The sequence below is a fragment of the Canis aureus genome, chromosome 3 (assembly GCF_053574225.1).
Source record: "Canis aureus isolate CA01 chromosome 3, VMU_Caureus_v.1.0, whole genome shotgun sequence".
NCBI lineage: Eukaryota > Metazoa > Chordata > Mammalia > Carnivora > Canidae > Canis > Canis aureus.
This window is the reverse complement of record NC_135613.1, coordinates 32,689,069-32,716,393: the sequence shown is the minus strand read 5'-3', so window position 1 is coordinate 32,716,393 and position 27,325 is coordinate 32,689,069. Positions and strand designations below refer to the sequence as shown.

The 27,325-nt window shown below is 50.5% G+C and overlaps 1 protein-coding gene and 1 long non-coding RNA gene across 15 annotated transcripts in view; one reads left to right on the top strand and one right to left on the bottom strand.

The window, feature by feature from the left end:
- Positions 1-27,325, bottom strand: part of C3H1orf159 (chromosome 3 C1orf159 homolog) — a 39,639-nt gene that overhangs the window by 3,349 nt on the left and 8,965 nt on the right. The window contains exons 2-13 of one of the 14 annotated variants that reach the window (XM_077891725.1): positions 26,220-26,347; positions 25,062-25,553; positions 10,917-11,017; positions 10,749-10,837; positions 8,440-8,515; positions 6,348-6,416; positions 5,453-5,614; positions 5,062-5,127; positions 3,636-3,770; positions 2,509-2,534; positions 2,383-2,413; positions 31-1,137 (exon numbers count right to left, since the gene is read on the bottom strand). In XM_077891725.1, the coding sequence (XP_077747851.1) occupies positions 1,040-1,137; positions 2,383-2,413; positions 2,509-2,534; positions 3,636-3,770; positions 5,062-5,127; positions 5,453-5,614; positions 6,348-6,416; positions 8,440-8,515; positions 10,749-10,832 (747 nt within the window). In that variant the 5' untranslated portion in view covers positions 10,833-10,837; positions 10,917-11,017; positions 25,062-25,553; positions 26,220-26,347 and the 3' untranslated portion in view covers positions 31-1,039. The other 13 variants (XM_077891726.1, XM_077891727.1, XM_077891723.1 and 10 more) reach the window with 13 other exon arrangements.
- On the top strand, positions 5,390-9,115 carry LOC144310580 (uncharacterized). The gene is made up of 3 exons (XR_013376265.1): positions 5,390-6,726; positions 7,879-8,030; positions 8,650-9,115. It is a non-coding gene; the product is annotated as an uncharacterized LOC144310580 (long non-coding RNA).

Here is a 27,325-nt window from a genome sequence, read left to right as displayed (position 1 = left end):
CCCTCACTGAGAAACAGACCGAGCAGTAAGAACGGTGGAGGGAAGCCCTGAAGAGTTTATTGACACTGATTAAAGCTGGTGTGCCCGTCAGCTGCTGGGCCTGTCGTGGGTTCAAGTATCCGCAACCTGTCCATGCTCGGGCGGGCATCACGGTGCAGGAGGAGGTAGCAGCCCCGATGGAATCTGGGGAGGTCAGGGCCCAGCCCAGTGCGTGAGAGCTGCTATGACTGCTGCTTTCTCCTCGGGAACCAGCCAGTGCCAGAAACGCGTCTCAGACCCAGGGCAGGGGGTCCGGGACCACTGGTCAGCACAGCCCTCCCCGGGGTCATCGACCCAGGCTCCCCAGGCAGTGGTCCAGGTACACGTGGCCCTAGGTAGACACGTCCCTCTGGGGGCCTGGCCTTGGTCTCCCATCGCTTCGGGTCCGTGTCTGTTCCGGGGGGGCAGGGCCCAGTGTGGGAGCAGGTCGAGGCAGAGACGACGGGGAGAGCAGTGTTCGGCTTAAAACTGACAGAAGTTGGGAAGAAACAGGAAATGCCTCTGCTGCTCCGGGAAATGTGTAGTCTTGGGCTTGGGGGGGGTCAGGGGGTCGTGCTACGGGACAGCCCCGTGGGCGCCTCCACCTTGGAGTGGCCAGTTCTCGTCCCTCACCTCCTCTTGTCCCTTGTCCGGGCACGTTCCAGAGGGGATGCGGGAGGCCCTGTGGTGCTGGGGGTGTCTGCCCACCATGGGCTCCGCGAGGGGAGTAGCCGAGCCCCCTGCTTGGCCAGACATGGTGCCACCCAGCAGTCTCTCCTCAGGGGCCCAGGCCCCATCTGGCCACGCTCTGGCCATGGCTCCCAGCCCCTCAGGCCGTGCAGCTGTTAGGGGGCAGGAGCTCCTTCGGGCAGCTTCCCGCCCAGCGTCCCTTGCTGGGACACCGCCATGCGGAGCCAGGGGCCGCGCCCACACCCGTCCTGAGGCCTTGCTGGGCAGCACCTGCCCCTTGTGCGCTGGGTCCTCTCCAAGGCGGTGTGCGGAGCGGTGGGGGGGCCCTGGGTCAGACGTTGCTAACCCGGGCCTCCACCGAGGAGATGGCTGCGGGGCCCACGTCCCTGTCCAAGGGCCGCTCGCGCCTCACATAGCGCGGCTTCCGCACTGAAACAGGGTCAGAGACAGGCAGGGTCAGAGCAGGGCCTGAGACAGGGAGGGTGGCCCTAGAGCTCCTGGCATGCGTGGGGAGCAGCCGAGCAGGGAGCCCCGGCCCGTGTGTGGAGCTGCCGCTGCTGACGAGCCGGATGCCCGCCCCACTCATCACAGACACTCAGTGCCCCTGCTCCTCAAGCCCCTCGGCCTGGGCAAGGGCCCTGCTCTCCTGAGACACAGAGGCCCTGTGAGGTACAGCAGGGCCCACGTCCGAAGCCCCAGAACCTGCAAGTGCGACCTTACTTGAAAAAAGGGTATTTGCTGATGTGGTCAAGGATCTTGAAGGGAGATCCTCCTGGATTAGCTGGAGGCCCTACATCCTCACAAGAGGGAGAAAGAGAGAGGAGACCCGGGAGAAACCACGTGAAGACGGGAGCAGGGGCTGGTGTGGCCACAGCCCAGGGAGGCTGGAAGGGCAGGAGGGGGTGTCCCCTAGAGATGGGAGAGAGTGCCCCCCGCCCCCACCTGCATCTCTGACTTGTGCCTCCTGGACTGTGAGAGAATACATTTCTGTGATTTCAAGCCCCCCGTCTGTGGTTATTGGTCACATGGCCCCAGGAGAATAACACAGAGAGATGTAAGATGCATGTGCATATGGTGTCCCCTTAGAGAAAGCAGAGACAAGTACTCCCCAGAACACAGCACAGCCCGCCTTGTCCACACTGCAGACTGCTGCACTGACGGGGGAGGCCAGGAGACTCCCACTCATGGCCTGTAGCTGTGTGACCACGGGCCAGTCATCTAACCTCTCTGTACTCATAGTGTCATCTAAACGGGGTTGAATGTGTGCCTACACCTGGAATCATCCAAGGTGGGGCACCTGGCCCAGTAACACTGCACTGCCAGCCCCTCCAGAGGGGCAGGGGAGGGCCTGACACCCAGACCAGCCCGCCCTCTGTACCCACCACCCAGGCTGAGCTGGGACTTGGTGATGGCTAAGCGAAGGCTTCAGGGGTGGCCTCAGGCCCTGTGCTGGGGAATCTCCTTCTCTCCTGACAGACTCAACATGTCAAGAATAAAAAGGAATAAAAAAGAAGACTCAGGAGAGCCATGGATTGCAGGGAGACCTGGCCCGAGTCCCAAGAGCAGCAGGGCCGGGTGCCTGCAGAGCTCAGCCCTGCGGTGTCCCCGGAGATGGGCCGATCCCACAAGCAGGAGAATGTTGACATTTTCACCCTGAGATGAGGACTGACATACCTGAGGGCTGTGGCGGGGGGATCATGGCGGCCTTGAAAAGGAGAAAAGGCACAGTGAGAAGAGTGGGTGGCCCCCAGCAGAGGCCCGCGGTGTGGGGCACTGGGCCCATCCTTCCAGGTTACTTACGGCTTCGCCAGGCTGCAGAGCAGGGGCTGTGGGCAAACATGGGTGTCACCGGGAGGTCGCACAGGGGTCTCACCCAGGACCGGGGCCTCTTGCCTGGGGAGGGGGTCCACGGGGCTGCAGAGGCTCTTCCCCTGACTCCACACGCCCACCCAGCAGTGCCCGGGGTGCCTGTCCAGCTGCATTTCCCCCTGCATTCAGGGTGAGGGCCCCCCAAGAACCCTGAGAAAGCTTCCCTCACAGGCCCTCTTGGCAGAGCGACAACCCAGCCCTCAGAAGGTACCAGCAGGTAAAGAGAGGGTACCACCCCCACCTCAAGGAGACCACCACCGTCCCGCCCTGTGCACCTCCACGGGGAGGCTGCTATGCACCCCTGCACTCCTGGTGGCCACCTAGGCTGACCAAGCCCTGCCTGGGGGTGGTAGGGAGGAGAGACATGGAGCGGGCCTGCCCCAGCCACTGCAGCCACTCCAAGACCTCTCTGACCATGGCTGCAGAGCAGGAGTGCCCACACAACTGGCATGGGGGCCCAGCTCCTGACTCTCAGGACCTGGGAGCTGCAACAGCCCCACTGAGGCACCCAGCACTGGGTCTCATGGAGGCTGGGTGAGGAGACCCTGGCTAATCACCCACTGGCACTATCCCCTGAAGGGTCAGATCTGTTGGCCGGGCCATTTGCCTTGCACATGTGAAGGCATAGCAGGAGTGACACCGACTCTTCCAGAGGGAGGCAGGTCTGGTGTCCAGTCCCAGGGCAAGCTGGGGCAGTGTGGGGCCCCCCAGTCTCTGCACCAGCCTGCCCACCCCATTCCCAGGGCGCAGGATAGGGAGAGGACACAGCTGGCTGGGGGAGCCGCGGGCAGGTGGACCCAAGACCAGGGATCAGCAACCCCGCCATAATGCCCTGAGGTGGGGTCATGCCAATACCTTTCCTTTGAGGGCCCCACAGAATCCAAGGGAAGCCTCCCCAGGATGAGGCTGCCCCTCTTATTCTGACAAAAGAACCACATGACAACCAAGTCCCCTTCTTATTGTTTTGTGAGGAGTCCTTAGGGCTGACACCCCTTCCCTGCGTCCCCCAGGCAATAAGTGGGCATGCGCTCTGGTCCTAGCGTGGCAAGATGGAATACCTTTGTTTCTCCCGTAGAAGACCTTGGGGAGTTTACTGGTACGCTTCAGGTAGAAGAACCCAGCCACCGACAGGATGAGGCCAGAGCTGATGAAGAGGGTCCCCAGGAAGAGAGAGGCTGCCACCTGAGGGCTCCCTGTGAGCAAAAGGAAAGGCTGCCAGTGACTGCCCTGGGCGGGCTGCATTGGACAGGGGTCTCTAGGATTCCCATGCACACCTGAACCCTCACAGGGTCCCACACAGAGACCTACACACCCAGCTATGGGGCTACAGGGATTCCAGGCCTGGGGTCCCCAGCTCCTTCCTGAAGACCCAGCGCACACTGTGGGGTGCCACATATCCCCGGCTGCCAGGTCAAAGCCTTCAGGGCAGAGGCAGGGGTTCCCCGTAACACCCTTGCCTCCTGGGAGCTTGTTCCTCGTTCCCAGATGGCCATCTTTACCTACACAGGGTCAGGATGGGCTGGTGGGCCCCTGGCAGGGGCCTCTGGGTGGTAGTTGTGGGGAAAGTGCTCTTCAATGTCTATGGGGAGGTGACTTTCTGATCTTGAAACCCAGGCATGAGGTGTGGCCACAGCTATGCTAGAACCTGGGAGGTAGTGAATTCCAGCTAATTTGCCATGTCCTGCCCCAAATTTGCTGCAATGAAAACAGGCTCTAGAGCCAGACCTGCTGGTGTTCCTCTGTTGGTACCCTCACTGCCAGACCCAGCACGGTGTCCCAGGAGGTCATGGCCATCTGTGCTGACCCCACCCTAGAATTGCTGCTCTGGTGACCAGCCAGTGTGAGGCCCTGGCTGCTGGGCCTGAAACTTGTGCAGAAAGCCAGAGCCCTCAGTCTGGGTCCAACACGCCCTCTGCCTCCATCACAACCTGGTCATCTGAGAAGAGGAGGTGACCCCTCCTGGGGCGGGTCCTGCTCCCTGACCACAGTGGCCCCCATGGCAGGGTCATGCCCCCGTGGCTGGGTAGGCTGCATCTCAGATAGGAGGGTCCCATGTCTGCCCCTGAGCACCAGGTTTGTGTGCCTGGCATGCAGTGCATGCAGGATGAGTGCCATATCCTCAGAAGAGCCGCAGGGGAGGGGGGCAAGGGGACCTCAGGGTGCCCTCCCATCTCCAGAGAACCACATGCACATCCTGGGTTCCCATGGACTGAGGGGCTGGGTGGGCCAGGATTGAGGCAAAGGGGGATGTGTGAGGGCCAGGGCTGCCTGCCCATGCCTAGTGAGCCAGCCCTGCTCTGTGGTCAGGCTGAGTTCCTGTCCATAGATCTCCTACCTGGAGTGCAGTGTGACCTTGGCCGTGGCTGTGGCCCTGCTGAGGCCAGCGTAGGTGGTCAAGTGCATGGAATGCCAGAGATGATGACCCCTTCCTCCACCAGGACCTGGGCAGAGGTCCTGCTCTGATCTGCTGAGCCAGGGACTTACCAAGATTCGGCTGTCCGGGCGTCCCCGCACTCCTGTTCATCGGGAACTGTGCACCCCAGCCAGCGACTGTGGGGAAGCAGAGCTGTCAGTGTTGCCAGCTCCCCAGGCAGCCCAGAGCCATGGGCAGATGTGGACCATGCAGGGGACCCCACTGAGGACCCCCAGGGAGCAAGAGACACAGCCCAGAGGGGAATCACAGACCAGAGGCCAGGAAGGGAAGTGGCCATGGAGACGGAGCTGCCCTCACCCTATGGCTGTCCTGCAGGGACAAGAAGACTCAGGGAGAGGGGACCGGGCGGGCAGGGTGGGGTGGGGGTGTTCCCTCGACAGACAGTGGTCCAGGGTGAGGAGGGCCACCTGCTGGTGTGGGGACAAATAGGGTGACACCCACCCGTTCCTCCAGAACTTGGAGATGCAGCCCCTCGGTGGGAAGCAGGCCATGTGGGCCTGGCGGGGGGTGCAGCAGGGCGGCCACTGCAGGCAGAGCCATAGGTGCTGTTCGTGCAGCGGACACAGCTGACACTGCCGTCCTCATTCTGGTGTCCGTAGCAGCCTGTGCAGGAGACAGAGACTCAGCGCCCCGCCACCCACACCAGTACATGCCTCCAGGGAGCTTTTCTGCATTGAGTTTGTGATAGGACAGTTCATCAGGAATGCTAATGGGCTTGTTCTGGAAGTCTGGGTGGAATGGCACATTCGATTTCAGAAAAAGATGCAAGCTTGACTGGAGCCACACCAAGCTCTCACCCAGGGGCTCCTGTAGGCTCCTTTCCTTGGACATCTTGTAAAACACTCCAGAGAAACTGGGAATCTGAGACAGGCAGGTGCCATGCAGTGGCCTTGTGCTCTAGAGAGGACCCTGGCAGCCGGACCATGGATGTCAGCCCACCTCCACAGGTGCCACAAGGGACCAGGCTCACCCCCATCGGTGGCACCGTCTGCAGCCCAGGTGTGACCCCTGCCCTTCTGTTGCCCCTTGCCCTGGGGAGGTCCCAGATGGCTGCTGCCACCAGCAGCCCTGGCCCCGCCCCAACCAGCGGTTAACAGATAGTCCACTTTGCCAACTAGCTAGGGCACCCCTTAAGGGCAGGAACTGTGACTCATACCTTTATTTTTTAACATCCCAACATTTAGCACAGAGGCTGCAAATACGTGCTTGTCTGATACTGAGTACCAGTACTGAGCTGCCCCTGAATGCTAGTGCTGGTGCTGGGGGCAGCGTCCAGGGACATGCCACAGACCACATGTCCTTCATAATGAATTTTACTGATGTTTAATCTACTCACAATGTGTCGTGGTGAGAAGACCTTTCTGCAGGGACAACCAGCGGATGGCAGAGCCTGAAGATTGCGATGCTGTGGGCAGACAGGCCTAGCACTGCACCAGGGGCCTGGGAACAGGAGCCTGGCACAAACCTGGCACCAGGGCAGCGGATCTCCTGAAAAGCACCCCTCTGAATGGCTTTGAGTAACTGGGCAACGCTACCCGGGGCTGCCGGCCGCGAGGAGGCCCTGGCTGGGCTGCTGTGTGCAGGGACAAGGAACAGCTAGAGAGCCGGGACTGGTGACCAGGAAGACTAAGGAGCTAAGGGTGACTTGATGAAGCCAATGAAGCCCCTTTGAAAAACCATCTGATATCTGGCTTACTGGCTTCCCAGCCTTACAGGTGAGTAAGGAAGGTCACTTCTGGGCAAGTCCAGGAAACAGGATATTTGACTTTGAGAACAAAGGAATTCACCCAAATCTATGGGCATTGTGGCTGAGGTCTGATGGCGAGTCCTTGGCTTGGTCCCCCAACCCCGGAGTCCAGTGGAGGATTCCTTGTGGGAAAGGTCCAGCAAGGCAGACTTAAGAGTCTTACGTGGTCAATCACTAGTCTTGCTGCACTTATGTAGATGATCAGGCCACGTTTAATGAGGCTAGACTTATTTTAAAAGCAAATTCGTGTCTCACTATGATTATCTTTGGTAGAAGTGGGGGTGACTGTGTCTGTGACGCATCTGTGTGGGTATCAGACTCCTGCTTATCGTGTCTGACATTCTGTTACCTGCCTGTAAGCTGCACTGGCTCCTGCATCCCTCCAGTCTCTCTTCCAATGTTTGGCTACAACTCTCCAAACTAACACTCCCACCTTCCTCCCACCCTTCTGACTGGGAATCACGATGAAATAAAGCTGCCCTTTCCCCCAGAGCCCTGCGAACTGAGGCCTCATGCCTGCTGCTGTGTGGGCCACTCAGAAAGTTCACAAGAAGCACCCCCTGGCCTCACCAGGGACAGGGCAACCCCGGGATTCCTCAGACACTCTCACTCCACCTAAATTGGCTTTGAGTCCAACATCTAGAAGTATACTGAGCTGACTGCCCTCTAGACTCAAAAACTAGACTTATGATTTGCTCCAACTGCTGACATTTGTTTTTATTTCCATAAAAACGCTTCTTACCAAGGACCTGATTACTCGCACCACACAGAGACTTAACGCTGGAGGAGGCCTGCCTGCACGCCGGCTCCTGACACCAGCGCATCAGCTTCACGGGCCTGAGCACTGCCAGGCTCGGGCCCATCGGCGAGGCATGCGACGGCGTGCTCACACCCCTGTTTTTCTTCTGGTTCCATCTATGCCTTTTCCACCCCTTTGCTGCTCTCTTATCTCACATATTCCAATCCAATTCTCTCTGCAGCTACCAACTTGGCTTTTAGTGTGTGAAACTTTCTGAAGATAAAGTTGCAAATGGAACTGAGGGAAACCAGAATATGCCTCTTTCACACACAAAAATATTTTCAGCCAACGGCTCTGACCTCCCTTTTTCTCCCCGAGAAGCAGGAGACAGGACTCCGTGGAGGACGCCCATGCAGTGGGAGGAAAGATATACATACACTCACTGCCAGAGATGGAGAGTCGGGCGTCCCCATCTGCCTGCAGCCAGCACGCCACTGCCCTCCTGCAGTCCCCTCTCCCTGCTCAGCCTGCAGGTGAGCACACAGGCTTGTTGTGCCCCTCCTCTGGATCTCGGATTCTTGGGGGGCCTCCGTGTCACGTGAAGCTTATGTTAAATCAGTCTGGGGGCTCGTCCCCCCTTAATGGCCCTGCCAGGGACCCTAAGAGGGACAAGCAGAGTCTCACCTCCCCCACACCTCCCACTGCCCAGAGCCAGGCCCCTCATGGGGTCCTGCCACCACCCGCCGGCCAGAAGGGGGGCTCCGATGGGATCCTGTCACCTTCCCGCTGCCTCTGACCAATCTTCCGCCCCTCACCCCAGCTCCCAGGCATGTCCAATGTCCTTCCTGAGGGGCCTGGGTGCCTGTTGGCTCATAGCAGGCATGGTGACCACTGCTCTCATCTCCAAGGCTCATCAAGGTCAGCTTGTGCCAAGCAGCTTACCTGGACCACACAGGCCTGTGCCCTGGCAGGTGGTGTTAGTGGCCAGCATGTCCACACAGCATTCAGGCTGCTGACCCTGCGGGGGAGATGGCTGTGAGTTTCTAGACCCCATAGCCCGGGGCTCAGCAGGACTAGCAGGCCAGGCTGAGAATGGCATCCTACTTCACAGGCTTGACCCAACACTCACGGCTCTGCCTCTTCTAACTTCAGAATCAGGTGGCCGCTTCCTGGCTTCCCAGAGTGAGGTGAGGACACAGCAACAGCACATGAACACCTCCTGGGACAGAACTTCGTGTCGCCAGTGAGTGTTTGATGACTGAATACACATTGAAGCATGTTTCTCAGCATTCAGATTTCCAAGAGCCAGATAGAGGGGACCCCTTGGGGATTCTGACCGGCCCTGGGTTGGGGCAGCCCTGGTGAGGCAGGGAGTGGTCCTGGGCTGTGAGTGGTCTCTCCACTGCCTGCCTGACCATGCAAAGCCTCACCTGGGAGGTGGTGGAGGTGGTGGCCCTTTCTGCAGGTGGGTCTCTCGGTCTGAGGGAGAGCTACTGCCACTCACCCCTGTGGACTACAAGAGGATATAGGGTAAAGCACTTCAATCCGAAAAATGTATAGGCATACTCGGTGACACTGTAGATTCGGTTCCAGAACAAAATAAAGTGAATCAAGTGAATTTTCTGTCTTCCAGTATATGTAAAAGTTATATTTATACTGAACTATAGTCTCATAAGCATGCAATTGCATTGTTTCTAAACACAACCTACATGCCTTCATTAAATAATTCACCATAGGATGCCTGGGTGGCTCAGCAGTTGAGTGTCTGCCTTTGGCTCAGGGGGTATGATCCCGGAGTTCAGGGATCAAGTCCCACATCGGGCTGCCTGCACGGAGCCTGCTTCTCCCTCTGCCTGTGTCTCTGCCTCTCTCTCTGTGTCTCTCATGCATAAATAAAATCTTTAAAAAAATTTAAAAATAAACTTCACCACTAAAAATGCTGAATATCACCCAAGCTTTCAGCGGGTCAGTGTCACTGACCACAGGTCACCGTAACAAATACGATAGTCATGAAAAAGTCTGAAACGCGAGAATTACCAAAATGTGGCACAGAGACATGATGTGAGTGCATGCTGATAGAAACATGGCACCAATAGGTGTGCTCAACATAGGGTAGCCCCAGACCTTTAATTTGTAAACAGCATATCTGTAAAGTGCAACAGAATAAGCGGGTGCCCAGAACAAGGTGTGCCTGTATGTTATTCACCACTTGCCAGATGGTGGCTTTGAAAATTAAACAATTAAAGGTGTTAAACCCTACTCCAGTGCCACATGTGGACTACTTCACAGGAAAAAGCAGCACATGATTTTCTAGACTGTAATAAAATAGGACGATAAACCCAGGCACTCACGGCCTCCCTGGTGAGGCATGTCTGCCCTTTGCTCCCCAAAAGATAGTCACCCCAGGGTCCTGGCTGCTCCACTGACATTCTCAGCAATTCCATGGATGCCCTCCACCAGGGATTTCCAGTGTGGCCCCTGCAGAGGAAGTGCCCAGACCAGGGCAGGTTGTAGGGTGTGAACTCACGCCTGCTGTATGCATGTGTGGGCATGTACTGAATGGGCATGTACTGAATGGTGCTGGCATTTATAGGACCAGACTTGAGGGGTTTCTAGTGGGAACTTGGCTCAGTGTGTGTGTGCCATAGCTGAGCTTGTTTTTAGCGACTAGAACACATTCAACAGTAAAGGGTGCCTAAGGAGTGGAGTATCCATGCCATCACAGGAGGTGTCCAAGGCCAGTTCATGGCCGAGGCCAAGCCCATGAGGGACACCCCAGCCATCCCATGTGGCTGGAAGGCCCCACCTGGCCTCGATGATGTGTGGCTGGGTGTATGTGGGCACAGCCAGGGTGCAGCGTACCCATAACACTGGCCTGGGACCCTGTCTAATGCTGCCTCTTGCCTGGAATACGCAGTCTCCATCCACCAAGTTGGGCAGGCAGCTCGCAGGCTCCATTCGTGCCAGTAGGGGCAGCTCTATAGAGACCCATTTCCAGCCACCGCAACAGGTTTAGTTTGGCAAAGAGAAAAAGAAGGCTCTAGGGGGCATAACAGAGCAGGTGCCAGCTCAGGGGCGTGTGTCTGCTGCCTTCCATGAGGCACAAGCGTCTCTGACCCCGACAGTGGGTAAATAAGGTTGAAGGGTGAGGCCCCTTCTGGGCAAAGGGCCCACTGCCTCCATGAATGACTAGGAAAAGAAGGTTTCAACTTTACTTCCTGGCATTAGCCACGGTGGGATGAGATACCTACCACACTTTCTGAGGATTTGCTGGCAACTTCCACCAGGAGGCCCGCCAGGAGGATGGCACGCTGGAGCGCCATATTCCAGAACATAGGGTCTGCAACAGATAGGGGAACTGTGCAGATGTGGGCACCTCCTCAGGGCACCAGGTGGGAGCTGAGGTGCAGGACCCTTACCTGGCCCTCTGGGATGGGAGCTGCAGACATCCAGAGTGGGTGCCCAGTGCTTAGCTGGCAGGGCGGGGCTGCTATGAAACTGCAGATCCCTGGTCCCAAGCCTGCAAATCAAGGCAGACGGTGAGGCCTGTGTGGGTAGGCTCCACTGACTTACAGTAAAAAGCCCCCAGAGCTGAGATCAACCCATCTGGTTGTGGATCTGGATGAACTCGCTCCTTCCTGCACAGCTTTCAGTCACTCCCTCCCTCCTGAGGAAACTAAACAATAGGGACTTCTGGATGCGCCAGCCCTACTCATGAGTTTGGACAGGACTTGCCCATCTACCACCTTGTTCTGTCCTTGGAAAAACCCCAATTCAAGCATTTTTACCAAGAGGCAGTGAAACACCTCTGGGGCCAGTCAGGGACCCTCAGCCTTACAATTTTCTACTCCTCACCCTGCTCTTGTCATGGAAACTGCAGGAAAAATGTCACCTTGGGTGACAGAACTACCATCTAGAACCATGATTGAGGACAACTCCAGAGCAGAAGACCTCGATGGGGTAGCAGGCAGACAGGACAGTGCCACCCACATGCTGCACATAAGTTTCCCAACACCAGCAAATTCAAAACTCAGCAGCCCACTTGACTTAGTACCGAAGCTGTCACATTTCCAATGACCAGAGGACAAATCCTGCTATGCTGTTAAGGTTTTAAACAAATTTCTCTTGGGATGCCTGGGTGGCTCAGCGATTGAGCATCTGCCTTTGGCTCAGGGCGAGATTCCGGGGTCCTGAGATCGAGTCCTGCATTGGGCTCCCTGAAGGGAGCCTGCTTCTCCCTCTGCCTGTGTCTCTGCATCTCTCTGTGTGTCTCTCATGAATGAATAAAAAAAATATTTAAAAAAATAAGTTTCTGGGACACCTGGGTGGCTCAGTGGTTTAGTGCCTGCCTTCGGCGCAGTGCATGATCTTGGAGTCCCAGGATTGAGTCCCACATCGGGCTGCCTGCCTGGAGCCTGCTTCTCCCTCTGCTTGTGTCTCTGCCTCTCTCTCTCTCTCTCTCTGTGTGTGTGTGTCTCTCATGAATAAATAAATAAAATCTTAAAAAAAAATAAGTTTCTCTTAACTTGCAACCTGGTAACCATAATTATAATCTGTCCAGAACACAGCTGGCTAAATATTTTGAGTAAAAAAGTCACCTCTAAAAAGACTTCTTACTCAACAGAAAGAGCTGTTGTTACTCAGGGAACCTGTTCAGGTTCCTGGAGATGAAGCTTCCATGGTGACAACGTGGGTCAGCAAGGAATACATTTTGGGCCGGGGAATGAGAAACCCGTTCCTCATCCGGCCTCAAAACCATCAGGACGAGGAAGTGAGCAAGTTCCAGCCTGGGGAAGAGCCCCACCATCGAGGATGCCGGGATGACATGCGCTTGACAGCAATATTGGGACACGGGCTGGGGCTCTGTCCTGCTCCTCACTTAGTGCTTAGGAGCCCTGCAGAAGCAGGAACAACCAGGCCTTGTTAAGAGCCCCCTCCCTGCCCCTTATTCATGCCATCCCATTTGAAATGCATGCATTATTCAAAATGTACCTTCTCCTTTTTAGGATAGGAACTCCTAATGTCACAGACACGCTGACAGGTGTGATCAAATCTCTTCCTCTTTGTCTATTCAATGTGTGCTCTCTCTGCCTTGTGGAAACCCTAAAAGTCATGGATCTTCTAGCTTACTCTGTGGTAAGAGGCATCCTCAGGGTTACAATAAGTCACAAAATACTTTCAATTCAGGAATCAGAAGTCCAAAAAAAAATTTTTTTTTTAAATTTTTATTTATGATAGTCACACAGAGAGAGAGAGAGGCAGAGACATAGGCAGAGGGAGAAGCAGGCTCCATGCACCGGGAGCCCGACATGGGATTCGATCCTGGGTCTCCAGGATTGCGCCCTGGGCCAAAGGCAGGCGCTAAACCGCTGTGCCACCCAGGGATCCCCCAAAAAAATTTTTTTTAAAGATTTTATTTATTTGAGACAGAGAGAGAGAGAGCACAAGTGGAGGGCAGGGGAGGGGCAGACTCCCCACTGAGCAGGGATCCCAACAGGGACCTCCATCCCAGGACCCCAGGATCATGACTCGAGCCAAAGGCAGATGTTTAACCAACTGAGCCACTCAGGCGCCCCTCAGAAGTCTAAGATTTTAATCAACACTAGTTAGTTGATGTTATTGGAATATAATTTATTTATTTTAAGCTTTTATTTATTCATTCATGAGAGACACAGAGAGAGAAGCAGAGACACACACACAGAGAGAAGCAGGCTCCATGCAGGGAGCCCGACGCAGGACTCAATCCCAGGTCTCCATGATCACGCCCGGGGGCTAAAGGCGGTGCTAAACTGCTGAGCCACCCCGGCTGCCCTGGAATATAATTTATGTACGATAAATTGCATCCATGTAAAGCACACAGCTCAGTGAGTTCAGACACACTGTGGAGGATGTCTCTGCTACCCGCAGATGACATCTGAGCCCCTCTGCTGTTTTTTCCTCAAGCCTGGCTTCATGCATCCACGCCTGATCTTTGTCACTGCAGATCAGCTTGCATTTTCTAGAGTTTTATGTAAATGAACCATACAGTATGCACACTTCTGTTCCTGGCTCCTCCCACTTGAACTAATGATATTTAGATTCATCTGCACTTCATTCCTTTATGGCTGAATGATATTCTGTTGTGAGGATATATAATGTTGCCTTTACCCAACCACCTGCTGACTGGACTGTTTCTGGATTTTAGTGGCTATGAATAAAGCTGCTGTAGACATTTTTGTGCATGTCTTTGTATGACATTTGTTTTAATTTCTCTTGGGTCAAGGTAAGTGTGTATTTACCTTTCTAACCTGCCGATCTGTCTCCCATGCTGGTGGTACCACCACATGCTCTCACCAGCACTTGGCTTTGTGTCAGTGGGTGTGTGGTAATAGCTCACCGTTGCTTTAATTTGCATTTCCCTGATGGCTAATGATGGTTCTTGGCACTCAAGTGTTTGTTTTCTTCAATTATTTGCCCATTTTGTTTAACTGGCTTTCTATTATGAGTTGTAATAGTTCTTCACATGTTCTTTATCAGATATACGTATGTTCAGGGATGCCTGGGTGGCTCAGTAGTTAAAGCGTCTGTCTTTGGTTCAGGGTATGATCCTGGAGACCTGGGATCGAGTCCCGCATCAGGCTCCCTGCATGGAGCCTGCTTCTCCCTCTGCCTGTGTCTCTGCCTCTCTGTCTCTCTCTGTGTCTCTCATGAATAAATAAGTAAAATCTTAAGAAAATAATAAATAAAGAAGAAAATCAACTGAGTGTAGATGTGTGGGTCTATTTCTAGACTTTCTCTTCTGCTCCATTCATCTCTGTGTCCATCCTTCACCAACACCACAGTCTCAATAACTAAAGCTTTACTGAAATCTTGAAAAACAGGTCATATAAGCTTTGCTTTGTTCAATAGCTCTGTCAAGTCCAGGTTATGTGCATTTCCGTATTTTAGAATCACTTTGTCAGTTGCTACAAAAAAGCCTGCTGGAATTTTGGCTGGGATAATCAACACTTTAATAATACTGAGTCTTCCAATCTATGAATGTGCTCACTTCCCATTTCTTCGAGTTTTCTTTTCAGCTGTCTTCTAAAGTTTGTGGTACAGAGGTGGTCCTAAGCAGAAGAAGGTTCTGGACAAGCCAGTCCTCTACATGAGCTCAGACTACTTAACAAATAAGTTTTTAAACTTATTACTAAATATTTTATTTTTTGTATTATTGCAAATAGAACTGAATTTCTTATTTCATTTTTTAATAGTTTGCTGTCAGTACATAAAAATACAGTTAAAATCTGTCCCTCAGCCTTGGTTTCTGAAATCTTACTAAATTCACTTGATAGTTCTAGCACTTTTTATAAATTTCTTAGGATATCCTACATAAATGATGTCCTCTGCAAATAAAAACAGCTTTACTTTTTTAGTTTTTTTGAAACATATTTTAGGGTACGGCACTTGATCTATATTAAAGAATGTACAATATGCGCATAGTAGGAATTTGTATTCTGTTTTTTTTTTGTTTGTTTTAAGATTTTATTTATTCATGAGAGACACAGAGAGGGAGAGAGGAAGAGAGGCAGAGACATAGGCAGTCGGAGAAGCAGGCTCCATGCAGGGAGCCTGATGTGGGACTCGATCCTGGGACTCCAGGATCATGCCCTAGGCTAAGGCAGGTGCTAAACCGCTGAGCCACCCAGGGATCCCTGTATTCTGGTTTTGATGAGTGTAGCTTTCTATAAATAGCAATTAGGTCATGATATCTGAAAGCAGTGTTCAGATCCTCTTTGTCTTTACTAATTTCTTTTGGGTTTTTGTTCCAATATTTGGTGAGAGCAAGAGATGTTAAAATCTTTTACTATGGGATGCTTGGGTGGCTCAGTGATGGAGCATCTGCCTTTGGCTCAGGTCGTGATCCAGGGGTCCTGGGATTGAGTCCTGCATCAGGATCCCCATGGGGAGCCTGCTTCTCCCTCTGCCTATATCTCTGCCTCTCTCTCTCTGTGTCTCTTCATGAGTAAATAAATAAAATCGTTATAAAAAAGAGAGAGAGAGAGAGAACTAAAAAAATCAGTAAAGGAAATAAAATGAACTTTCAAAAACTGGATTCACCTGAAAGGAGGAAAGGAAGAACAAAGAACAGATGGGAAAAACAATTCAAACACCAAGATATTTCAATTTAATTTGAGTTTAGATTTAAACTCATATACTCTAATAACTGCATTAAGTATAAATGGACTAAATACTCAATTAAAAAGTAAAGATTAACATCTCTAATCATTAGGGATGTAGCAAATATACTACTTTGTGCCATGAGGTGGAAAAACAGAAATAACAACTGTTGACTAGGATGTGGAGAAACTGGAACCCTTGTCCATTGCTGGTGGGAATGTAAAATGGTGTAGCCACCCACTGTAGAAGGCCACTGTAGAAAACAGTATAGCAGTTTCTCAAAAAATTAAACACCAAATTACCATATGATCCAGGAATTTCACTTCTGATTATATACTCAAAAGAACTGAAAACAGGGTCTTAGAGAGATATTTGCACATGGATGTTCATAGCAACATTATTCACTGCAGCCAAAAAGACAGAAGCACCCCCGTGTCCATGAACAGATGAATGAAAACAAAATGTGGCATATACACACAACGGAGTATTATTCAGACTTTGAAAAAAGGGAAGTCCTGACATATGCTACAACAGGGATGAACCTGGAGGACACTATGCTAAGTGAAGTAAGTCAGACACAAAAAGACAGGTACTGTATAATTCCACTTATATGAGGCACTTGGAACAGTCAAATTTAAGTGGCAGAAAGTAGGATGGTGAGTGCCAGGGGCTGGAGAGAAGTAAGAATGAGGAGTTAGTGTTTAATGTAGAGAGAGTTTCAGTTTGGGAAGATGAGAAAGTTCTGGAGATGGATGGTAGTGAGTGTTGTACAACAATATAAATATACTTAATGCCACAGACTATACACTTAAGAATGGTTAATATGGTAAATTTTATATTATGTATATTTTACCATGATAAAAAATCTGGAAAAAATAAAAAATAAAATTACAAAATATATATAAGTACCTCAATAAATGGTAGTTATTATAGTTATCAAAAATGTAAAAATTGTCATATTGAATAAAAAGATCCAATAATATGTTCTTTGTAAGAAACAAGCTTTAAAGATAAAGACAGATTAAAAGCACATGATGGAAAGGCTAGTCCACTTAATACTGAATATAAGAACACTTGTGTAGATATAGTGGTATCAGACAAAGTAGACTTCAAGAACAGTACTGCCTTAGAAAAAAAAGAAGGATCTTTTACAATGATAACAGAGTAAGTTCATCAAGAAGATAAGACTATTTTAAATGTGTAGGCACTTAATAAAAGGCTTCCAAATACATAAAGAATATGTTGACAGGACAAAAAGGAAAAAGACAATCCACAACCATGATTGAGACTTTAATATCCCTCTTTCAATAATTGATTAATCAAGTAGACAACGAAATTAGTAAGGATATAAAAGATTTGGGTAAAATTATCAATTAACTGACAATTGTAGAATATGACACTCAACAAATTCTCTCTCTGTGTGTCTCATGAATAAATAAATAAAATAAAATCTTAAAAAAAATAAATCAAAAGTTGGATCTTTGAAAAGATCAACATCACTGATCATCGGGGAAATGCAAATCAAAACCACAATGATACATCACCTTATACCTGTCAGGATGGCTAGAATCAAAGACAAGAAATAACAGGTGTTGGCAAGGATGTAGAGAAAGGGGAACCTTCATGCACTGTTTGTGGGAATGCAAACCGGTACAGCCACTCTGGAAAACAGTATGGAGCTTCACCAAAAAATTAAAAATAGAAATACCATATGATCCAGTAATTCAACTACTGGGTACTTACCCAAAGAAAACAAGAACACTAATTCAAAAAGGTATATGCAACCCCATGTTTATTGCAGCACTATTTACAATAGCCAAGATATGGAAGCACCCAAGTCCATCCATAGATGAGAGGATAAGGAAGATGTGATATATCTGTACAATGATCTATTACTCAGCCATAAAAAAGAACAAGATCTTGACATTTGCAACAACATGGATGGACCAAGATGGTACAAAGCTAAGTGAAATAAGTTGGACAGAAAAAGACAAATACCATATAATTTTACTCATGATGTGGAATTTAAGAAACAAAACAAATGAAGAAACAAAGAAAAAAGGGACAAACAAATTTAGACTTTTAAATACAGAGAACACATTGGTGGTAGTCAGAGGGGAAGTGGTAGGGGACTAGGTAAAATAGATTAAGGGGATTAAGAGGTACAAACTTCCGGTTACAAAATAAATAAATGCCAGGGATGGGAAGTACAGCATGGAGATATAGTCAATATCTGTGGAGTGTTGTACGGTGACAGATAAGGACTACACTGATTGTGGTGAGCACTGAGTAATGTAAGGGATTGTTGAGCCACTATGTTTCACCCCTGAAACTAATATAACACTGCATGTTAATTATACTTCAATAAACATAAGTAAATGAGGGGCACCTTGGTGGCTCAGTGGTTGAGAGGCTGCCTTTGGCTCAGGTCATGATCCTGGGGTCCTGGGATTCCCGTCCCCCCGCCCCCATTGGGCTCTCTGCAGGGAGCCTGCTTCTCCCTCTGCCTGTGTCTCTGCCTTTCTCTGTGTCTCTCATGAATAAATAAATAAAATCTTTAAAAAAATAAGTAAATAAAATTGATAAATCTCAAGCAAGAATAATCAAGAAGAAAATATCAACACAAATTATATCAGAAATGAAAAAGGAGACACCACTATAAATTCTACAAACATGGCAGGATAATCAGTCAATATTATAAACAACTTTAAGCCAATAAATTCAACAACTTAGATGAAATGGTCTAGTTTATTTAAGACACAAATTACCAAAAATGATACAAAATGAAGCAGAAAATATGAATAGCCTTATAGCCATTAAAGAAATTGAATTCACAATTTAAAAACTCTCCATAAAGAAAACAACAAACTCAGTGTCACTGGTGAAGTCTATCAACATTTAAGGAAGAAATACCAGTATTATACACAGTCCTTCAGAAAACAGACTAGGAGGGAACATGTCCCAACTCACTTACAAGGACAGAAAGCAAGACTCAAAGACAGACAAGTATAATCCTCTAACAGAATCCAGATAAGGACATTACAAGGAACAAAATACAGACTCATATCCTTCATGAACATCAATCCAAAAACTCAAACAAAATATTAGCAAATTGTATACAGTAACAAATGAAAAAGATGATAGAACATGACCAAAGGAGCTTCTTTCAGGAACACAACATTGGCTTACCATACAAAAACCAGTTACTGTACTCTACCACCTTAATAGATTAAAGGAGAAAAACAATCACATGTATGAGCTTTTCAGTAGAACGCAAAACAAGCATTTGACACAATTTCAGGCTTATTTATAATAAAAACTCTCAGCAAACTTAAAATAGAAGGAAATAACACCCAAACCTGATAAAAGACACCTATAAAAAAAAAAAAAACCTATAACTAACATCACATTAACAGTGAAATAGTGGACATTTCCCCCTTCAGTCTTTAGACTGAAGAAATCAAGGATGTCCAATCTTAGTACTTCTATTTGGTGTTGTCCTGTAGGTGCCAATGCAATAAGGAGAGAAAATCAAGAAACTGTCTCTGTGCAGGTGGCATGACTATTTACATGGAAAGTCCTAAGAAATCTACAGATAAAAGCTAGTATAATTTATAAGTGGATTTAGCAATGTTCCAAGAATATAAGGTCAATATACAAATGAATTGTTATTTCTATATACCAGCAACAACTAATTGGAAAATGAAACTTAAATAAATAAATATCATTTACAGGCATTCAAAATCATAATTTGCTGGGGCACCTCGATGGCTCAGTAGGTTAATGATCTGCTTTCAGCTCAGGTCATGATCCCACACTGGGCTTCCTGCTCAGCAGGGAGTCTGCTTCTCTGTCTTCCTCTCCCTCTGCGATCTCTCTTGCTCTCTCTCTAATAAATAAATAAAATCTTTAAAAAAAACATTATTTGCTAGTTCCTGGGGATAAATTTATTTTAAAATATGTAAGACCTCTATCCTGAAAACTATAAAACACTGCTGAAATTCAAGATCTAAATAAGGGAAAGATATACCATAATGGCATATATTATATACGTCATTTTATAGTAATGGAAATACCCATTAATCCATGTCAGTGTTTTAGAGAATTCAACATTATTAAGATGTAAATTGTCTCCACATGTTCTTATACTTCACACAATACTAATCAAAATTACAAAAGCCTTTTGTTTTGAGGAATTCACAAGCTGATTCTTTTTTTCACAAGCTTATTCTAATATTTATAAGACAATGCTTAGAACCTAGATGAACCAAAGCAGTTTTTAAAAAGAAGATGGAGGATTTACATGATCTTACTTGAAGACTTACAATCACAGGACAGTTGGATTGGTGAGAATATAAACAGACCCATGTAACAAAACAGAGAATCCAGAAATAACACAGCCAGGTGATTTTTGACAGAAGCCAAAGCAATTCAATGGAGGAAAATAGAGTAGGATCCATTTTCAACAAATGGTTCCAGACAAGTGGCTATTCACATGGAATAAAAACTGGACCTACATTCAAATCATATGAAAAGATTAGAGATGGACCATGAAGCTAAATGTGAAAACAGATTCTATAAAGCTTCTAGAAGAAAATACAGGAGGATATCTTGGTGACTTGGTTAGGCGAAGACTTTTAGAAATGACACAGAAAGCACGAATTTAAAAAGAAAACCAATTCATAAATTAAACTTTATCAATACTAAAAACTTCTCATCAAAATATACCATTATGGTGGATATGAGACTATGCATTTGTCAAAATCCATAGAAGCATGTATCACAGAGAATAAAGTTTAACGTATGCAAAAAAAAATGAAACAACGTCAAGGATCGCAAGACGGAATAGATTGTGACCATCGACTGACTGTGTTACAAATGTAGGACAATCCCACACTGAAGGGGATGGGAACCAGGAACTGATCTCAGTGTCTCTGGAAAATGGTACTTGCCTGAGAGGTAAGATAAGAAGAACCACACATGAGCACTGTACTTGAGTTGGTAAATTTGTCTCTTGTGGGGGCAGAATGTGGGTGAACAATTCTGAAAGAGCTTTAATGTGCACACTGGGGCTGGGCTGGACACCTCATCTAAGGTGGATGGCAGGGGGCACCTGGGTGGTGCTCTTGGTTAAGCGACCAATTCCTGACTTTGGCTCAGGTCGTGATCTCAGGGCCCCGGAATTCAGGCCTGTGCATGGAGCCTGCTTGGGATTCTCTCTCTCCCTCTGCCCCCTCCCCCACTCTCTCAGGAAGGAAGAAAAGAAAAGGAAAAAAAAAAGGGATGGTGGAGGGTGGGAGCCAGGTTCTCACAGGAAGGTTACAAATAAGCTGGGTACAGATACACACAGATAACCGACCCCAGATCATCTAGCCCTGCCCACCAGGAGGGCTCCAGGCAGTGACCCCAGCAGCAATGCACAGAATCAGTGCCCAGATCTGGGCTTCTACACACCGTCCTGCAATATAAGAAGCCAGGGCTCCCTGGAGAGTTGCCCCTGGAGCACCTGGTAGTGCCAGCAAGTAAGGAAGTGCCCCCAAAACAAACAAATGGAAGGGCTCCCCACCGCCAAGTGGGAATGATGCGAGTGGCAGACCAGCGCAGTACTGGATCCTACCCAAAGTGTACAACAAACATCCAGGAGTCCCGATTGACAGAAGGAAACAAGTGATAAGTCAACGTACGGGGAGACAGAAATGCTCCCCACAGAAATCCAAATCATACGGTGGCTCCCCACCCCAACCTCCCTGGAGGGCAACTGTCTCACTGAGTGGCTCCCAAAGAAGACAAAAGGGACAGGGAGACACTTGGCAGACACCACCTGGACCAGGTGACCAGGCTAACGTGTCCCGAGCTGTCCTACAGATGCCAACTACCCACTAATGGGATATGACAAGAGGGCCACCTCACCTCTGGGGTGTTCTTTCCCAAACCCCAACCCCACTCTCAGCACCAGAAAGCACAGCAAACCCCAAATGAGGGACCCCACACCTGTGCAGTCCTCCCCAAAACTGTCGAGGTCATGAAAGAGTAAGAGAGAGACACCAGCACATCCCAGAGGGGACAGAGGGGCCATGACACTCAGCATAGTGTGGGACATAGAGAGGAACATTGGGGAACGGAGTGGAATCCGAAGGCTGGAGTGTGAGCAACAGGAACAGCCCCACTGATTCTTAGTTTTGACAAATGCACTGTGGTTACCTAAAGGTCGGTATAAGGGAGAACTGGCCGTCTTTGCCACTTTTCTGTAAATCTAATATTATTCCAAAAAATTTTAAGTGAATTTTTAAAATATACCATTAGTAAAATGAATAAGCAAGTCAAAGAATGGGAGATAATAGTTGCAATATGTATCTGACAAGCTGCGTACCCAGAAGATATAAATGGCTTTTACAACTTGATCATTGTAAAAAAGGCCAAAGACTTGATCAGACATTTCAGAAAAGAGGTATGAATCATAATAAGCAGGTGGAAAAGCGCTCAGCATCACTAAGCTCAAGGAAATGCAAATTAAAGCCACCATGAAACATTGCTCTGCTTATGAGACCCATAGGGAGTGTCACTCCCAGGGATTTTCTCAAGAAAAAGGAAAGCAAACCCACAAAATGTGTACAAGAATGTCCATAACCTCCTCAGTCATACTAACCAAACCCCAAAAAACCACACCAAGTGCCATCACAGGGCAGATAAGCGCACTGTGGTGCAACCTAGGAGTGCCAACACTGCAACACCCAGGGTCTGGAGGAAAGACCCCAAAGTGCTGGGAGATTCAAGGGATTCAGGAGTGGGCAGCCCAGGTGGCGCAGCGGTTTAGCGCCGCCTGCAGCCCAGGGTGTGATCCTGGAGACCCTGGATGGAGTCCCACGTCAGGCTTTCTGTATGATGCCTGCTTGTGTCTCTGCCTCTCTCTGTCTCTATAAATAAATAAAGTCTTTAAAAAAAAAGAGAGAGAGATTCAGGAGTGCCTGGCACAGGCCCCTTTGAGCCTTGCGGGTGGTGCTCTCAAACTGTGCCACGGCCCTTCCCTAAGCCTGTGAGCAGATTTCTCTCTTCTCATTAAGGCACTAATCCCACCACACGGCTCACCCCCCACGACCTCATCGAACCCTAACCACTGCCCAAAGGCCCCACCTTCAAACACCAAAACACTGGGAGTTAGGGCCCCAGCATATGGATTTGGGGACATGACCATCCAGCCCACAACACAGGGGACCCTTTCAGGGATGACAGAAATGTTTTCTATCACAATCAGTGTGCAGGTCACCCAGCTTTGTCAAAACTGGTCAAAGTGGACCTGTGCATTTCACTGCATGTGAATTACACCTCGATAACTAACTGAATAGATGTGATTCATTTTGAAAAATCGTAGTGGAGCCAAAAAGTTAAATGATTGGGTATAAATATTTCTATGTGGTAATGAAAAATTTGGTGAAATTTTAAAGTGTACTATATGTTCTCTCACAACTCATTTTTCCTTAGGAGACTTGGTTTCAACGAAGAAATAAAGCCTCCAGGTTGCTGTGATTCCAAACTAGCAATGCATCAGGGTTAACTGGGTGGAATTATTTGTGGTCAGTCAGTAAGGGGTTAGTGCTGACAGGACAACTTTGTAAACAGGCACTGCAGCCAGAAGCCTGGCCTGCATGACCACACAAATATCTGCTGCAGCTGTCCCCCAGCCTCCAAGGGCTGTGGCCAGACAGGAGGGGGGCGGATGGGTGGTCACCAGCTCCGGGGTCTGATGCACTGACGGCAGCCGACACAGGCCCACTGGACCTCCTCCCATCAGAGTAGGTACTGCTGGTTGTCTTCTCAGCAAGCAAAGGAAGCCAACACAGAATATGACTGAGGGAAAAATAAGAACTCACTTTTCCATCTGAAAATCCTATCTCATGCTGTAATGGAAAATAAAGGCTGTGGTCGATCTGAATGGACATAAAGGAAACATTCCCATCTGCTGACACTATGGCAGATGCTAAGGGCAGCACGCAGGCGCCCACTGACCACCATTCTGTGAGGGGTGTGGACCCCCCCCCCCCGCCGAAGGTACCCCAGGGCTCTGCCTGCTGGAAAAGCACTCAAAGGCATTCTCAGCCTCAGGACGTGGAATTCTCAGAGCTATGGGGACTAAAAATAAAAAAAAACATTAAAAAAAAAAAAAAAGGGATCCCTGGGTGGCGCAGCGGTTGAGCGCCTGCCTTTGGCCCAGGGCGCGATCCTGGAGACCCGGGATCAAATCCCATGTCGGGCTCCCGGTGCATGGAGCCTGCTTCTCCCTCTGCCTGTGTCTCTGCCTCTCTCTCTCTCTCTCTCTCTCTCTCTCTCTCTGTGACTATCATAAATAAATAAAAATAAAAAAAAAACATTAAAAAAAAATGAGTTAGATGATAAATCACAGCATACTTTGGAGTACAAGAGTAAGGGAGGGGTTGGGAGGTGCCTCTGGGGTCCTGCCTATGGACTAGCCCACTCAGGCGATCCCCAGCAGGACATCGGTTTGCTCTCCTTTGGGGAGAGTTTACTAGCGCAGGCGTGGGGTGTGCACATGCTAGGAAAACTTCCTGATAATTCAGATTTTATTTCCTTCTAGGAACTTCTGCAAACAATGTAGCCATCATGATTCTGGCTGAACACAGTCCAGCGGCTCTTAGCTGGGAGTGGGAACCGGATGATCCAGGTGGGCTATTAAAGCTCCCCACCACCACCACCCCGCACCTGGACCACCTGCACCCGCCCTTCCGGGGCTGCCCCGGGTTCAAAACCACGGGGAGACGAAGACCCAGCTCAGCCCTCTCCGTGTAGTGTAGTAATACTCAGAAAAACACAGAACAAAAAACGGGGCCAAGTTTGACACCCTCGAATTTAATAGGATGAAGCGGGTTAAGAATTGTCACAAGAACAGTTTTTGGGGGGAGAAACTGCATTTACCAAAATGCTACTCCTTGAAATCCTTGAAAAGCCGTATCCAAGTGTATCCAAACGACCTAGTCTTAAATTATCCTTGAATTAACATATCAAATTGTAGTGACTACACGCTCCCGGAAAACCGACGTTGAGGCTCAGCCTTGATTATTTCGCGGCCACAAACGGACGAAGAACCCAGCAGCCTCAAGGGACAGTGCCAGCCTAGAAAGGGCTCCAGGGCGGCCTCCCACCCCGCCCCGGTTCCACGACTCCGGGGGCGGAGACCCTAAGTCCAGCTACCCACCGGCTCTCTTGGCGGACGGCACCTGCAGGAGGCTCGGAGCCCGAGGGGAGCCGGATCCCCGCGGACCTTTGTCCGGGTTCCTCGCCCCGCGCCGCGCCCAGACCGCCCGATCCCAGGGTCCGCACCCCAAGGCCACCCCCCGCCCCCGTCCCCGGTCCGCCCCGGGTCCGCCCCCGGCCCCTGCAGCCCGCGCGCCCGCCCCCAGCCCCTCACTCACCCCGGCGCCCTTCGCGTTCCTCTTTCGTACCCCCCGCCCTCCAGGCGGCCGCGCCGCGCCCCCTGGGATTTGTAGTCTCTCTGCCGTCTCAACTCCGGTACCAGGCAGCGCGACTCCCCATCTCAAACTACAACTCCCGGCGATCACCTCGAGAGCTCCCTCTCTCCAGATGGGTTCCGGCACTGGGTTCTCGCGAGGTCGTGGGAGGCGCGCGCGGAGCAACCTAGGAAGTGTAGTCTAGGGCGCCTAGGTCCTCATAGTTGGGCCCCAGACCGAGCTGAGAAAGAGGGGAAGAACTACACTCCCCAAGAGTCCTCGCGCGCCGGCCATCTTTGGCGTTGCTAGGAGACCGGGAAGCCCGGGGAGGAGGGCCCGCAGGTGGCTGCGCGTGGTCCGCCGGGGTCTGTGCCGGGAATCAGCGGCGGCGCGGGGCCGGAGAGGACGTGCGGGGTCGCTGGGGCTTCGGCCAATGTCTGCCTTAGCGGAGGCTACCTGGAGGAGAAGACCGCCAGTCTGCTCCCGAGGCGACGACGCTGAACAAACACTATTGGTTTTAGAGTATAGAAAGCTCCGGTCTGGGCTGAGGCTGGACGCGAGGACGGAGGACAGGAGTGACGTCACACAACCGAGGTCACGTGCCGGGTCCAGGCCAGGTGACGTCACCTCAGCCGCGGGCCAGCAGAGGCTCCTTCGGGGGAGTGAAGACGTTGTCCCCTGGGAGGCCTTCTGTAGCGGGCGCTCCGGGCGTCCCCGCGCCCTTGCAGACGCCCAAGTCCTGACCAGAAGCCAGCGCCGGGCCCAGGAAGGAATCTTTGTTCGGGCTGACAGGACCGGTTCTGCCGCTCGGAAGACCTCAGGCAGCCTCTCAAGGGGCGGGGGCGGGTCCTATCCTACCTGCCGGCACCCGCCCCTCCCCCCCGGGCTGACCACACCCCCTAGCATGTCCGGCTTGTTCAGACCCTCCTGATGCTGGGGTTGGTCCCCCGGGTGGCAACACACCGTCCAGGGCACGGGGGCGCCTCCAGGGGGTGTCGTGGCCAAGAAACAGGGCTGCAGGTGAGCAGAGACCTGGGGTCCCCATTGCCCGGCCGGCAAGACCCGGGTGTGACCTGGGGTTTCTCTGAGCCGGCGCGCCACCCCACAGCCCCGAGGACTCACGGATGGCGAGGGGGCTGTCCATGGGGTCTGTGTGGGTGATTGACCTGTACAGCATCCCAGAAGGATGACACCGAGGCCGCGAGGCCGGGGGCGTTTCCCCAAGTGTGTTCTCAGGCTCTGCTGCGGAGCTGCCCCAGGAAAAAAAGAACAGTTGTGAGCATCCTGCAGAACTCACAGGTTTTCCATTACTTAATGACTCTCATGTGTGCTAATAAAAGGGTTTGGAGCTTGTCAGCCTACCCCTCGGGGGCTTCTGTGGGTCACAGGCCTGGCAGTCAGGTGGGAGGCCAGTGTTCCAGGAAGACTGGGGGACAGGGCCGATGGAGCTGGCTGGGGAAGCTGCCGTAGGACGGTGGCCACAGGCTGTTCCCACTAGGCCCAGCAATGGGCTTCCACCTTTCTGTCCATTCTGGGCCTGATTGATTCCAAGCTGGGGGGCAAGATGAGGCCTAGGGAAGGCCTGAACCCTTCTAGCAGGAGCCCCCATCATTGCCAGTCCCCACAGGTGCTCCCAGGAGTGACAGGATAGAGCTCAGGGCTGACCATTTCTATCTGCCCCCACCGCCTCAGCTCATCTCCTAAATTCAGCCCCTGCCACATCCACCTCCCAGCTTGAGCCTCCTCCCCAGCCTTCCTGGGCATCCCTTGGCGGCAGTCATGTCCTCCACGTGTCCTGTCATGGCCTAGACCTTGCTGTTCAAGTATCTCCTGTCCTCTCCCTCATTCAGGCATCCAGGGAGGTTTTCTCCCGATGTAGGGGCTGGGCTGCCCTAGACTGGTTTCCTCGTTGCCAAGCAACTGCCTGGTGGTGCACACCTGCCCCCCCTCCAGTGCCACTCCTCTTGTGTAAGCAGGCAGAGAAAGCCCAGCAAGACCTGTGAAGCTGTTGTCAGAGTGACGGCACCCAGGTAAATGTTCTGAAGGTCAGTGGCACCCTGTGGCCCAGAAAAGGCCAAGAGAGATGTTCTTGGGACATTCTAAGTAACCCCATGAGCTAGAATGGTGCCAAGAAGATGAAAGAATACAAGATTTTATTAGGTTAAGTGCAAAATACAAGGACATCTCTTAAGAAGCCCATTAAGTTACAATTCCCTAGACTAAAACAA